The sequence below is a fragment of the Venturia canescens genome, chromosome 8 (assembly GCF_019457755.1).
Source record: "Venturia canescens isolate UGA chromosome 8, ASM1945775v1, whole genome shotgun sequence".
Taxonomy (NCBI): Eukaryota; Metazoa; Arthropoda; class Insecta; order Hymenoptera; family Ichneumonidae; genus Venturia; species Venturia canescens.
This window is the reverse complement of record NC_057428.1, coordinates 10,502,838-10,518,122: the sequence shown is the minus strand read 5'-3', so window position 1 is coordinate 10,518,122 and position 15,285 is coordinate 10,502,838. Positions and strand designations below refer to the sequence as shown.

At 37.8% G+C, this 15,285-nt stretch overlaps 2 protein-coding genes across 4 annotated transcripts; both read left to right on the top strand.

Moving 5' to 3' along the window:
- Window positions 1-4,804: 4,804 nt before the first annotated feature.
- Window positions 4,805-11,056, top strand: LOC122414269 (mucolipin-3-like). The gene is made up of 3 exons (XM_043425360.1): window positions 4,805-5,750; window positions 6,184-6,472; window positions 7,580-11,056. Exons 1-3 carry the CDS (start codon window positions 5,581-5,583, stop codon window positions 9,056-9,058), a joined length of 1,938 nt encoding a protein of 645 aa, XP_043281295.1. The 5' UTR covers window positions 4,805-5,580; the 3' UTR covers window positions 9,059-11,056.
- A 122-nt stretch (window positions 11,057-11,178) lies between these two features.
- Window positions 11,179-15,284, top strand: LOC122414270 (kelch-like protein 5). 3 transcript variants are annotated; one of them, XM_043425361.1, is made up of 9 exons: window positions 11,330-11,673; window positions 12,049-12,210; window positions 12,354-12,667; window positions 12,842-13,127; window positions 13,209-13,463; window positions 13,692-13,854; window positions 14,071-14,283; window positions 14,412-14,583; window positions 14,681-15,284. In XM_043425361.1, exons 1-9 carry the CDS (start codon window positions 11,472-11,474, stop codon window positions 14,741-14,743), a joined length of 1,830 nt encoding a protein of 609 aa, XP_043281296.1. In that variant the 5' UTR covers window positions 11,330-11,471; the 3' UTR covers window positions 14,744-15,284. The 3 variants fall into 3 exon arrangements, with proteins under 3 accessions (XP_043281299.1, XP_043281296.1, XP_043281297.1); XM_043425362.1 differs by having other exon boundaries at window positions 11,331-11,673; window positions 13,230-13,463; XM_043425364.1 differs by lacking the exons at window positions 14,412-14,583; window positions 14,681-15,284 and having other exon boundaries at window positions 11,179-11,673; window positions 13,692-13,948; window positions 13,983-14,086.
- Window position 15,285: the final 1 nt, after the last annotated feature.

Here is a 15,285-nt window from a genome sequence, read left to right as displayed (position 1 = left end):
CAAATGCAATTTTTTTCAATTTTTTTTTACCACGTGGTTATCGCATAATTGAGCGTTAAGGATATTTGGTACAGGCGATACAATGTTGCCATGCTAAACCATGCTAAAAACATAAAAAATTTCAAAATTATGAGAATTTTATAAAATTTGGTCAACATATTCCTTAGTGCCAAATTTTACAATACAATTTTTTTTTAATTTTTCTTCTCTACACAGTTATCGAGTAATTGATCACTAAAGTTCACGTGTTTCCATATATAAAGGTATACATTAGACTGGGCAAAAAAAAATCGTTATTTTTTTTTCCAAAAAATATATCGAGAATATTATTCAGAATGACGAAAAAAAAATTTGGTGAAAGTTAGAGCCCTTAACATTAATTTTGAGAGGTCTATCATTGCGGTTTTTTATTTTTATGCATGATTCGATGTTTTACGTCAAAACTGCTATGAGATTGGAGTGAAAAGAATTTATTTCCACTCATTTTTATATAAAATTGAATTCCCTACAAAAAAGGTCTAATTGAAAGTTTTCTTCGGACGAGCCGTTTCCGAGTTATTAAGCTTTTTAAATCGATATATTTTTTCGATTTGACTGTTTTACTTTGGAATTTTGTAACTAACGAATCAATGAATATAAAAATGAAACCATGAGAGATTCTTGAAGCAAATTTCATGCTCTCCAAAAGAGGTCTCTTGGTATTTTTTCCTAAATTTACTTCTTCAGGAGTTATTCACGATTGAAATAGAACAAAAAAAATTTTAATTTCAAGTTTTTTGTCCTTTACTCAATTTTTTTCCACTTCACGGACCAAATTGACTTTTTCGAACAACATTTATCGCATTTTTCATCAAAAATCTTTCAATATTTATCCTTATTCTAACAATATTATCACAAAAGTATCTAAATTTGACAATAAATGTAAATTTATTCTTGCTACGGGCGGGGGGGGAATAAAAATTGAATGGGAAGTGAAAAGACGTTGACAGTTGCCGAGCAAAGTTATGCCGAGCGAAATTACGAAAATCTGTTGATTTTCGTAGAGAAAAATGAAAGTTTCGAGAGCAAGTGAAAACGGGGAACGATAAAAATGTTGACGGGACTGGAGGCGCGATAAAAAATAGAAATACATTGAGCGAGTGCGTAAATGACGATGCACGTAAACCGGAAGCACCGGATAACGAGACCCGAGGCTCGCGAGCGTTGAACTTGAGGAGCTGGCGACGCTCGGCTCAAATATCCGAGGCGACGAATATTTATTGGAATTCACCGTACGCGTTTCGCCCTTAGAGCGCAGCGACGTTCATTATCGACGCTTCGATTTCACGAGGTCGCTGGGAGTTGCTACAAATTCCCGGCGCAATCTTTAAAAATGGATGCAAAGATGGCGGTTGTGAATCCGTCTCGAGATCCGAGATGGTTTTGCCCCGAAACCTGGTAAAAATCTCCAGCCGGCCATCCGCCGCTGCGGAGTTGAAAAAATCAAATTTTTACGATCGAAAATATGGGAAAAAGTTTTCTGTCACGCTCAGTGGAAGCGCTGCCGAAAACGCGCGTCGAAAAACATCGGAAAACTTCACCCTCGATGTCCCTGCTCGGTGCGCAACCGTTCCGAGAGCGATCGACGCAAAACACACGAAAAAAATCACCGAAAAACCGACCTCCGATGACGGAATGAAAAACCCAAAAAACTGATTTGAAAATTGAAAAAAAAAAAAATAAATAAAAAAAACGTAAATAACAATGAAAATTTAGGAAATCGCGATCCCACTCAGCACTTGTTTCGCAAAATTTTTAATCAAATTCAAAAATAAAAGTCCGTCGAAAAATCCTTTCCCCGCTTTAAGGGGCTGACGATAGAAAATTCAGGAGAAAAAATCCAAAGGAAAATGTCGGAGAAGCCCCGACAGTCGTTGACCGCAAATCGTTCTTTGATTTGGCTTCGAGTCGCGAGAGTAAAGACGTGAATAAATAAATTTAGATTGGACTTACGCGGCGATACTTTTGGAAAGTGGCCACCGTTCCATGGTGGCTTGATATTTCATATTCTCGATCTGCTTCTTCAGTGCGTCCTTGTCCATGGCGGCGAGTACACTGGGATCCATGGTTACAACCGCACCCCCCTGACGCAAGTAAAAACGACGTAGCGCTTGCGCCTACATGAGGGAAAATCAATATCACCGGGTTGCGATCACCAGAGCAACGTATCGCTGTATGCAACCTATGCTTAAGGATATATTGCACAGGCGATACAATGTTGCTATGCTAAACCATGCTAAAAACATTAAAAAGTTCAAAATGATCAGAATTTTATAAAATTTGGTGAACATATTCTTTAGTGCCAAATTTGACAATACAAATTTTTTAAGATTTTTCTTCTGTACAGTTATCGAGTAATTGATTACTAAAGTTCACGTGTATAAGCATAGCGTTTCCATATATATAGGTATACATTCCGGGCATAAGAAATCTGCTTTAATGCGTAATTACTTGATAACTAAACAGAAGAAAATTTTGAAAAAATTTGTGTTTTCGCACTTGATGTTGAAGAACATTATCACCAAATTTGATCAATTTCTAATTATTTCGACTTTTGTATCATTCACCCTTAACATAGATGGGTACATCGAAACACGGGAAAACAACGAATGTGATCATTTTATGCATATTTACGCTCGTGTAGGTGTGTTTTCAATTTAGATACGCGCGAGTTCGAGTTTCGCTCGGATTTTTTCATGCGAGACTCGAGCGCGAGGCGAGGCAGCGCGTTGGACGATCGATCGGGGAAAAAAAATACGGGAATTTTCACTATTCGCGCTTTCATTTTGCTATTGAGCGATGAAAATTATTTTCCACTGGACCGACAACGCTGCCTCGACTCGTCGAGGTCACGATCAACGAAAATTTCATTTCTGGGTGGCTGGAAGCGCGACAAAATTTCATGCATTTTGTGCAGCCTTCGATACTGCGTCGTCGTTTCATTAGAATTAGAAAACTATTTTTTTTCCACCTGAAATGTACGCGACGCGATAATTATTAACGATTTAATGAATTATGATAAAATCGTCGAACATTCCTCGACGAAAAAATCAGCGATGATGAAAAGCACAGACGGAGATTTTGATTGGCCGATATCTCGCGATAAATTTCATTTCGACGGTGATGCGATCGATGAAATCACTGATCAAAGTGACCTCGATTTATTGGAGAAATAAAGAGGAACGTTTTCGTACAATCTGTTGCGAAAAAATTGTTAAATTTTGCTAATAAAATGATAACGAACATTGGTCTTGATATGAAAAAAATTGCGTGCTACTCGATCGCCCGACTTTGTGCGGCCTCATCCCTTTGTCAACGAGCGGCGTACATGACAAATCCAGCCGTTTGAGGCGCAAGTGATATTTTAAACTTGGAAAGAAATATCAATTTTCGTGTAATTTGACACTTTTTTCGGCCCTGTGATGGCAGTTTTACAAGATTTGCCAATAATTAGTTCTCGACCCGGGTTGAAACCCGGCTCATCAAAAGCTGATGAAATTTCTTTCGAGTTGAAATTCAGTTGTTTTCGAATCGAGCAAATTTTGTTTTGTTTATACTCACTGGAACGAATAGCCTATCAATAAACGGGGCACTGTGCTATGACGGTTTCCCTTGTTTTCCTTCTCCCTCCTCGAACAATGGTGAACGATTCGAAGATAAACGAAATGAGCCACCCGAGCGAAGGTCAAACGGGAGTTTGTTTATTTTCCTTTTTCGCCGCGCGAGTACCGAAAAGTCGGCGAGCCCAGGAACCGATATCACGGGGCTGTATATTCGAAACTCACCTTACTGCACGTCCGAGGAATTCTGAGGAGCCGCAACTCTTGGTGGTCTTCGCGATTCGTTTATAGAAGCCCGGTGAAGCTAGCTAATCTAATTAAACGTCAGCTCCGTTCTATGCTCATCTATATGTGAAATCCTTAGCTATCCGCGCCGTTACACAGACATGAATTTTCAATCGCGCAGAACACGAAATAATGCACGAGTCAGAGGGAGGGGAATGGTCGCTTAACAGCTGTCACACGAGTTCGTCGAAAATTTATAACAAAAACGGTCGTTTCCAGTGTAGTACTCAGAAAAATACAGTCGAAAGACTCAGCTCCCTAACATCGAAGCGTTTCTGCATACGAAACTGTCAGAAACTTGAAAATACTTCAGTTCGATTTCGAATCTTTCGACGAAAACGCTGTTTTTCGTTGCGTACTTGATATGCTGTCATTGCTGTCATGTCAAAAAAAGCATTTCTCCGATTTATTTCATGTAAGGTTTCAAAAATCAATCCGTACTGGATGAAAAGAACAAAAAACGTTCGAAACTTTTAAATATCATAAATTTTTATTCAAAATGTGTACGATTATTATACAATAAATCTATTATGTAATCATGATATGCTCGACATAAACGCATGAGTCGACTATAGAAGTGGTTGCATTCAATCATTAAATAAGCATTTTTCAATTTGTGTACAATCATTTTATGGTATTTTTATCGCCGCCGTTTGAGAATTACACCTTTATATTGCTATTCCAACAAAAACCGGTGAAACTTCTTTTATTAAACGGACGTCGATACGGTATTTTTTACTAATTTATTGTATGCTTGATATTTCCTGAATCGAAGCTACTTCATAATCTAGAAAGAACGTTTGAAGAATTTTTAATCATAAATTTTATTTCCGAGTACTTCATAAACATGGAATAAGTATAAAAATGTACTATACATTATGAGATTTACTGTTTCTCTACGTAATTCTAAAATTTCTAGATAACCCACATTCCCGTGATTTACGATTACGCTCTAATAACTCCACGAGTTAATCTCCGATGAGTTTTACACCCTAACCTACATACATATCGCAAATCTTCGTGATACACTTCCGCGTTACCGGAAAGTTTATCACTTCCGTTTTTTCCAGAGTGAGCATTCGAGTATTCCCTGTCTAGCAGAATTTCGTGAATGTGTAATACCGTATTGACCAGTATTGACACACGTCGGGACGTGTTTTTCCAGGCATGATAGAGATAAGAAAGAGCAGGCAGAGAGGAAATCAGAGTATCGGCAACGAACTTCGGTGTATAGAGCGAGAACTGGTTAGCGGTTGGGTTTGGTTCAGTCGTTGATGAGATGGCGTGGATGCAAACAACAGACAACAAGCTTGGGCGAAAAGTATCCGAGCAGCTGTTAGTTGCGCGTGTGATACGTGCATGCGTCAATCGTTTCGTCGTTGATCGCACTACGCGGCGCGTCGATTCGTTGAGTATTTAAACGCGATAAAACAAAAAAAGAAAGGAATCGATTGGCCGTCATCGCATTATTTATTTTATTATTTTTCATCGCGTTTCGAAAATCATAAATCGATGACCTCGAGCATTCGCGCGGACGTGGTATAGTTTGACCATTCGGACACGAGAGAAGCGTCTTTTGACGTTTCGAAAGCTTCCGAGAACGCCTGTAAAAACGAAGGAAAACATTGTGCAGCTGAAACTACGCGACCTACCATCATCGTCCAGCAGCGATACTGGTGATGTAAACTCCATAAAAATGGCGGACAACGGTAACGCGGAGGATAATAACAAGAGAAATCTTGTCGATGGTGAATCCGGTGCAATGAGATCAGGCAATATTCTACGGGCTAATTCATGGAGCGAGGGGCCTGACGATCACGAGGATTACGACGGTGGCCTACTCGCCCCTGACAACGGTGAAATAAGGTTAGTTTACGACATTTATCTTCTAATCCTGCTTATCTACGATATTTAATACGAACAGATGGCATGTATATATGTATTCAAAACACTGTTGTGTACCAAACACGAGACGCGCGCATGTACGACGGATAAACGTGCACGAACGTCAAACGCGCAACAAAAGAACAAAAGAATCTAAAGCGCCCAGTACCGTGTTCAATGGGCACTCCGGGGGGGCCCTTGTCATAATTTTATTCCTTCCTAAAGATTTTAAAGACTAAAATGGATGACGATATCATACTTTTCTCCAAAAATATTCCAGCCTCATCATTTGTTCGATCTCAACTTTAAAAAATATTTACACATAAACTTTTTCAAATTCAAACAAACCTAATATTGTATCGCCAAATCTTCTCACTCGTTACTTCAAGTGGTTTCATCTATGTTTCTCTTTCAGTGACTCAAACATAGGGACTTCGAGGACAAGAAACACATTCGCAACCAATTCTTACATGGAGAATAAAATGAGAAGGAGGCTGCGATTCTTTTTTATGAATCCCATAGAGAAATGGCAGGCCAAACGTCGCTTTCCATACAAATTTGCGATTCAAGTCATTAAAATCATACTCGTCACCATACAACTGTGCCTTTTTGCACACAATAATTATATTCATGTTAACTACACGTGGGATAACAGAGTCGCCTTTTCGCATCTCTTTCTCAAAGGATGGGACGCTATGCAAGAGGTACATTGACGTTTATACACGAGTACTTTGATCTTTGTTTCCTTGCTAACTTCTGTATCCAAATTAATAATTTTACTGATAGCATTAATATCTTTGTTCGAATTACCTCCGTGGACAGAGTTAAATACTATTGAAAATTTTTTTGCTGGAACACAGTAAAGGAGATTTTCTGTATTCAACGATTTTTAAATCTCAGCTCGACAAAAGAATTTAACACGATCAAAATTTTTTTGTCAAGTTTTTATCGCTTCGCAACAATAAAATTCTATTTTTCACTATTTTCCAATAGCAGAGTGAATTGAATCATTAAAAAAGAAACAACATTCTTTGAAATGCTGGTAAAAGAGAAAAACTAAAAATCATGAGAAAATAATAACAAAGTCGAAAAGCCTGCAAATTAAAATTCTCTCAAATAGTCAAATTCATTTCCTCCTAGTGACTCAAGCTCCGCTGACTCAATGTCAGTAAACCAATCAAACAATAAGCATCAAGACTTCCTCATTATTTGTGCCGAACGATTGCAACTGCACTTCAATATTTGTGTAATAATGTCACCGATCGAAATAGTCACAGTTTGATAGGAAAATATCTATTAACGTATGTTCACAGATACGTTATCAAATTTATGATAAAATACACTCTCATGTCTCCCAGCAAGATACATTTCCATTAACGCTCATACACACGGATTGCTGGCACACCAACACGGATACACGGCCCACATTTTTGGAATATGGATAGACAGCACACTCATTTCAATTCACACACATTAGAGTTATCTTGCAATCACTTTCAGCAAAATCAACCAAGACTGTCTTAAATACCCTCCATTTTAGGGTATTTCTTTGAATCTTTAGACTTATTAAATATTGCTTTAAACACGATACACGATAAAATATAGTAAACTTTATTTAGCTCAAAAAAACAAAGAATCGAGAAATTATTACATCTCGATGAGTTAACGATTGTAATGTGACAAATTTTCGTTAAATTTTACTAATGTTAAGAATTTTATTTAAATTTGCAATTTTTTGGTCACCGGATAATTGAGTTGACGGTGATTTAAATGGTTTGTTCTGGGTCTAAAGAATTTTTCTATGAATTCAGGTACCGGCGTATCCACCAGCAACGGGGCCATTGGCATTATATAAAAAAGACGAATTCTTCGACACGATTGATTACGCCCTGCAAGGTTATTACAATCTGAGTAACGCGATTGGTTCGTACACTTATACGAACGAGGATAATTCGATCGGTCCGGTGACGCTGTGTCGTTATCAATACAAGAACGTCCAAATTTACGGGTTCAACGAGAGCTATGTGTTCAACAATGCAGTAGAAAAGATATGTTTCAACATAACGAAAAGTGCCAACGGGAACGAGAACTTCAAATCTCGAGATTATTTCAATAGGATGAACGCGGAGGGAGAGGACGATTTGAATTTTTCATCGTTGATCAAGGCCTTCTTGAAATTCTCTGTAAAAACGGTAAATATCAAAGCAGCAGGACCAATAACACCGGCGGATTGTTACAAATTTGATATCAGAATAATATTCGACAATGGCGATTTCGACGGGCAAATGTTACTGTCATTGGACGCGGTTGCTAAAAGATTGGAGTGTCAAGGAGACACGGAATACACAACGGACAATCGTTTGGATTCGGCGCTCCGAACCCTTTTGAATCTTCTCGTAATATTTATTTGCGGTCTCTCATTGGCGCTCTGCTCCCGAGCGATTTATCGCGCACAATTATTGAAATTTGAGACGATCAAGTTTTTCGAGAAAACTTACGGCAAGAGTCTCAGTTTCGAGGGTAAACTCGAGTTTCTTAATATGTGGTACATCATGATAATAATCAACGATCTCTTGATAATCGTCGGTTCAGCGATGAAGGAGCAAATCGAGAGGAAATATTTCGGCAGCGATCACTGGAACGTCTGCAGCATTTTCCTCGGCACTGGAAATCTCCTCGTATGGTTCGGAGTCCTGAGATATCTCGGATTTTTCAAAACCTACAACGTCGTCATATTGACCCTGAAAAAAGCAGCTCCGAAAGTCGCGCGTTTTCTCATTTGCGCCATCCTCATTTACGCCGGTTTCACTTTTTGTGGATGGCTCGTCCTCGGCCCTTATCACATGAAATTCCGGTCCCTCGCGACCACCTCCGAATGCTTGTTCGCCCTCATCAACGGCGACGAACTGTACGCCACTTTTTCCATCACTTCCTTCAAATCTCCGATGCTCTGGTGGTTCTCTAGAATTTATTTGTACAGTTTCATGTCCCTCTACATTTATGTGATTCTCAGTCTTTTCATATCCGTTATAATGGACGCCTACGATACCATAAAGCTGTACTATCGCGATGGCTTCCCGAAAAACGATTTGCAGGCTTTCATCGCTGCCTGCACCGACGAAGCCTCCAGCGGTGTTTACCGACAAGAATGCGACGACAGTGATTTCACAGAGCTTTTCAACAGGCTCTGTTGCTGTCGAAAAAGGGCCTACGACAGCTTCACCGAATCCACCGGTACAACAATCGTATCGAAAAGCGACGAAACTTGTCCAAACGCAATTTGCATATAGTCCACTCGTATATCATAGTTTTACGTACAAGAATTACGGATCTCTGCATCAAACACCGCAATGAGGATTTGAGGAGAAAAAAAGGTCCTTTGCGACCATTTTTATCAGTTACCAAAAACACGCATACCCGATAACAAACTTTTTGAAGAATTTTTCTCGCTATTCTTCCTGGCCCTTGGCCTTTTCTTCGTGCGAAGATTTTCGTGTTCGAATCGCCGATACGAGAAAGTATTTCATCGAGAAAAAACAACGTCATGACAATAATACGCGAGCGAACAAACATAATAATTCACGTCGATTCTTTCGTCTAAATTTATCTAATTAAATTGGAAAGAAGACGATTTTCTAGATGCTTCAATTGTTTTCGGGTTTCGAGAATTTTATCAAGTTTTACGCACAAAATGATTTCTCGCGTCGTTGAAAATAGACGACTAAATAAATGTGGAGAAACAAAATTTTGTGGTCGTTGAGAAATTCACAGCGAAACTGTGATGAAATACGTCGAGTATAATTGCAATCTGTAATCAGTTGATAAATCTCGATCTGTGAATTAGCCTCTAACAAGCAGAAAAAAAATATAATAATATTAATATTATTTAAGATTAAGTTAAAAAAAAAAAACAATCGCGAGCCTCGATTATTGTGAATAATCCAGAATCTGGGGGGTGCTAATGAAAAATCGAGTCTGTGATAAAATCGAGGACCGATCGAAGATTGACAAATATGTACGAGTAAAAAAAGCATTTAATATATTCAGTGTAACGAGGTGAATCGCTCCACGAAGTCACTCGCAACTACGGAACGAACTAACTGCCGAGATTTTATTGATGTAATCGACATTCTCGATCGAATTTTAATAACCGCGAATAACAATTGTTTGATACGATTTACAAAACACCAAAAACCAGGATTTTTCAGTCAATATATCTTGACGTATCCGAAATGACGGCCGGTGAATAATCGCATTCGAAATTAGTGGAACGAGATGTTTTTTTTTCAAACTGCTCCCAGTATTTGAACAATTGTAGACTCTTTGCTTACGAAAAATCTCTTTTAAACATTTAAAAAGTAGTTGGACACTTTTTTAGTTTTTTTTGTTCAATTTGCGAAGCAGCAAATTTTGGAAGGAGTCAAAAAAACCATTTTGTTTCACCTCTTTCGGACCTGATGATGAATTAAGAATATCATTAACGTTACAATGTAATCGTCGCGTATGTAAATATATCAACTTTTGTATATATTCGTGTAATATTGTATGTAATATAAATGACACGTATACTCATTAAAATGTATATATTGCATGACCTATCGTCAGAAAGTCATAAAATACCGAATTAAGCGCCTTCGGCTGGAGAAAATTGATGTGAAAATTAGAATTTTTCGAAGTTTACATTTTCTGTTTTATGAAGAACGTTAATTTTTTATTATTAGGAAACTAAATCGAGTTCGGTGCTTTGTTAATGATTTGGGATAACAGAAAATAATGACGTGCAGAATGTTGAGGAAACGAATGAATTCATAGAGAATATGAAAACTTGGAAATTATGGAATTTTATATTTGACGAGAAAATTAAACGAAATTCATAAATTTAGATCAATTTGTTATTTTTATTTAGTCTCTATTTTTTATCAAACAAACGAGCGTGCTATTAGTTATAAAAATGGCTGATTTTAATCTTTGGAAACCAGAAATCTAGTGTTGAAGAACAACTTCGATTCAATAACCATTTTTAAAAACTTTCTGATGATAGGGAATGTATAAATGTTGTTGAAAAACCGGAATTCCGTCGGGCTCAAAATACACGAAATTGTAATAAAAACGTCCAATTCATTTTTTTGGCATGAAAGAGAAAAATGTTTCTCACGTGAATGCCGATATCCAAAAAAGTATTATGTGCCAAAGATGCAACTGCGTACGCATAATTATAATTGACATTAACGATCCACATCAAAAGTAAAGACGAATACACGAATAAATGTCACGGCTTTTCAATTGAACCTTAGTCCATCATTTTTCAATCCCAAAACGTATTTTCCTCCATATCTTCAGCGCCTCTCATATTCGAATCTTTCGAGTGCAATAAAAAATGGTGCCGAGACACAATAACTCCCTCCAAGATGAGTTGTTCGATTTTTTCAAATTTAATAAGAGTTTAAAAAAAATGTTCTCCTAAAGTTCAAAAGAAAACTGAATATGAAATTACCGGCTATTTGCGCGCATGCGTGATTGTAAAGTTTTATTTGCTGAAACCCGCTGGAGATGTCGGTGCGGAGCATCACAATTACACGCGCATCTAGTCTCGAGTGACAGGTGCATTGTTGTGTATACAGAACAATCCGAAGCTGTCAAATCGTGAAAAGTTTTTACGGTTCTTACTTCGATCGATGAAAATAAATACTGCGACAGACAATAATGGACAACGGTTGTTTATCGAAAGAGATATTCATGAGTGAGCACAGTATTTCAAGTATCGGCTCCAATATCTCCACGGCAACAACGACCACGACTACGCAAGATGAAAATTTTAGCGTGCCAAAACATGCGGAAAATAGTCTACGCGTTATGGACGAATGTCTCCAAAGACAACAATTAACCGACGTAACCATTATTGCTGGTTGGTGGCATTATTCCTTTATTTTCTATCAATTTTACCTTTTGACAATATTTTCGGTCATTGAACTCTGACATTTCTTTGTGCGATGATGGCGCCACTTTTTTAAAATTTCTAGTATATCTTATGATTTTATTTGCCAATGCATATGCTGCTCTTTTTTGTCGTATTCGATCCCTCGATAAATCCAGAATTTCGAAGGCACGTCGCCAAATTTATTCTGCTCTCTACTATTCGAAATATACAAAATATATTTCCACATCAATTTAATTTTATCGATATAATTTCTGTTTTCATCATAATCATTCAACATTATGTATTATATTCTAGTTTTGTCCTGAGCCTCGAAATAAGAAATAATTGTTTCTCTTTCACCAGGTGGTCGTCGATTTCCTGCTCATAGATTGGTACTGAGCGCAGGATCAGAATATTTTGCAGCCATGTTCACCGGCTCGCTCAGAGAATCCACTCAAAAAGAGGTGGAATTGAAAGGCGTAGACCCCGATGCTCTCTGGCTACTTATTCGTTATTGCTACACTGGTAAAGTTTATTAATTACGACGAACACTTGGATGTGACGAGAATAGTTGTCCTAGCAGAAATACACTTTTGGGGGAAATGGCTCTAGCACTTGGTTTTTTTCTACCAATTCCAAACAAATTATGAATATGTGAATATTTACAGGCTGCATAGAATTGCGAGAGGAAAGTGTGGAAACACTTTTAGCAACGGCGTGTCTTCTCCATTTGAATCCAGTAATAAAAGCCTGTTGCCAATTTCTCATAAAGCAACTGCATCCCAGCAACTGCCTTGGAATAAGGATGTTTGCCGACACCCAGGATTGTTCACATCTCTTTAGCATTGCTCATGCTTATACGACCAAACATTTCATGGAAGTGATTAAAAATCAAGAATTTCTTTTACTGTCAGCCGACGAGGTTGCAAAATTAATGGACTGCGACGATCTTAATGTTCCTTCCGAAGAAACCATTTTTCACGTGCGTCTCTGGAAGATTCAAAAACATCATTTTTTACCACTAAATTATTACTTAACAATTCGTTGACAGAATGATAGAAAGTTCAAAAACAAAAAAAAAAAAAAGCAATTTAACCATCTCAATGATAATGGAATTTTGGACATGTTATTACATTCAGCGTTCTTGTTGTTCCAGGCTTTAATGTGTTGGCTACAGTACGATACGGAAACCCGATCCAAAGACGCTGGAAGATTACTCGGACTTGTAAAATTGCCACTGTTGTCCCCAGCTTTCATAGCCGATTATATTGAATGCAACGAGATTTTCAAGGATCAAAGTTCAGCCCAAAAGCTCATAATTGAAGCTCTGAAATACCACCTTTTGCCTGAGCGACGATCTTTGCTTCAATCCGATCGTACGAGACCTAGAAAATCGACGGTTGGGCAATTGTTACTCGTAGGTGGAATGGATGCCAATAAATGTGAGACGAATCGCAATTTTTTTTTCGCTTGAATTGCATACAACAATGTTGGATCATAAATCATTATTTTTAATGGATAAGTTAATGTCGTTAATGGAAAAGGTGCCGCGTGGATCGATGCCTATTCATTGCGCGAAGATTCATGGACGTGTCTAGGCCGGTCGAGCAGCAAACGAGTCCAATTCGGAGCTGCCTTGATCGACAAAAAATTGATCGTCGCTGGTGGCAGGGACGGTCTTAAAACTTTAAACACCATGGAATTCCTCGACCTTTCATCAGGAATCGCCGCTACTTGGAGCGTTTTACCTTCTATGAGTATAAACCGTAACGGACTCGGTAAATTCAAACGCCACTCAACAATAATTTATGTAGATATAAACGAAGAATCTGATATTCATTAATATTCAATCAGATTAATAGAAAATAGAATTGGTCAACGATATAATCCTATCATTTGTGATTAGCAAATGATTCGATAAATAGATTAATAAATTCAATCATTTTATAATTCGTTCTATGGGTTATTCCAGATTTTTTGTAATCGTAAATTTACACATGATATAGGAATCGCGGAATTGGGAGGTGCTCTTTACGCTGTGGGTGGTCACGATGGTTGGAGTTTTCTAAATTCTGTTGAACGATGGGATCCGAGCACTCGACAATGGAGTTACGTTTCACCGATGACAATACCGAGATCGACCGTTGGTGTCGCAGTTTTGAACAACAAGTCTGTAAAATTTTGCTACTTTATAGAAATGACAATTAAATCGAAATTTTTTAGAGCCCATAAAAAGCTCCAAAAAGAGCCAAAACGAGAAGACTGAAAAAATTTGAAGTGTTGCTTATTGAATTAGGTTGCATAAAAAAATTCTGCATTTTTTTGTCCACATTTTTAATGTTTCAATAATAATAGAAATTATATTTTAACTACACTCAATTACAGATTATACGCCGTGGGAGGCCGTGATATAAGTTCATGCCTGGCCACAGTCGAATGCTACGATCCTCACACAAATAAATGGACAGCATGTGCGCCGATGTTGAAAAGACGTGGTGGAGTCGGTGTGGGTGTGCTCAATGGATATCTTTATGCACTCGGTGGTCATGACGCACCCAAAAGTAATCCCGATGCTAGTAGATTGGACTGCGTCGAAAGGTATTTATTCCGACTGCCAATTAGACGAGAATAATGACGCTTTTCCTTCTCTGTTAACCGTCGATTTTCGATTTTTTTTTTCCATTCATTTTATATTATTTATTTAAACTTCGTTTTTTTTTCTGTAGATATGATCCTAAAACCGATACGTGGACGATGGTAGCGCCGATGAGCATTGCCCGAGAAACCGTGGGTGTTTGTACTTTGGGCGATCGTTTAATGGCCGTCGGTGGATATGACGGTCACCAATATCTCACGCTTGTTGAAGCGTACGATCCTTATCTCAACGAGTGGCAGAGAGTGAGTGGCACCGGAACTTTTTCATTCAATTATTCCCCTCCATTAGTTCCGTCTAATATTCCATCATTGTATTTTTGTCATTCTGTCTCTGGAGCAGGTAGCACCACTGAATTCTGGCAAGGCAGGACCCTGCGTCGTTGTTAAATGTCCAATCGGCTGAAATCAACTGAATTGGGAACGGAAACCGAATTCGAAAGGTTCACGCAGTTGAGAAACACGATAAAGTAATTTTTTCAATCTCCGACGAGGCTATTTCGTATGTTTTTTAAACGTTTTATTTTGTACGAGAGTAATCACCTTTCCGTCAAAATTGTAATTTATTACGAGATTTACGAAAGTAAAGATTTTTCAGTATTTTTACGAATACGAAAGTATTCGAACGAAGCAACTCGAACCGAATTATTGAAAATGTGGAGTTTCGAATGATTTAAAGTATTATTCATGTTATTTTTCCAGTTAGATTAATCACTCGATTTTTTGTACTCTTTTTTTTCTACCCGCCGTATTCTCGTACTCTGATTAATTATTACTCGCAATTTATACAATTCTCTTGCGAGAAAAATATTCAAGAGGAATATAAAATGGGCTTGGCTCAATTGTTCAACGTAGCGAGGGATCCGAGTATTTTTTTAAGCATCCAATTAAGCATTTAATGAATATAAGAGAAAAATCACATTGAATAAATATAATTTTCAGGAATAC

Excerpts from the sequence above, each read along its gene's own strand:
- LOC122414269 (XM_043425360.1), top strand. The coding sequence starts at position 5,581 with ATGGCGGACAACGGTAACGCGGAGGATAATAACAAGAGAAATCTTGTC. Across the intron at positions 5,751-6,183 it reads CCTGACAACGGTGAAATAAG|TGACTCAAACATAGGGACTT; the intron begins GTTAGTTTACGA and ends TTTCTCTTTCAG. Across the intron at positions 6,473-7,579 it reads GATGGGACGCTATGCAAGAG|GTACCGGCGTATCCACCAGC; the intron begins GTACATTGACGT and ends CTATGAATTCAG.
- LOC122414270 (XM_043425361.1), top strand. The coding sequence starts at position 11,472 with ATGGACAACGGTTGTTTATCGAAAGAGATATTCATGAGTGAGCACAGT. Across the intron at positions 14,284-14,411 it reads AGATTGGACTGCGTCGAAAG|ATATGATCCTAAAACCGATA; the intron begins GTATTTATTCCG and ends TTTTTTCTGTAG. Across the intron at positions 14,584-14,680 it reads ATCTCAACGAGTGGCAGAGA|GTAGCACCACTGAATTCTGG; the intron begins GTGAGTGGCACC and ends TCTCTGGAGCAG.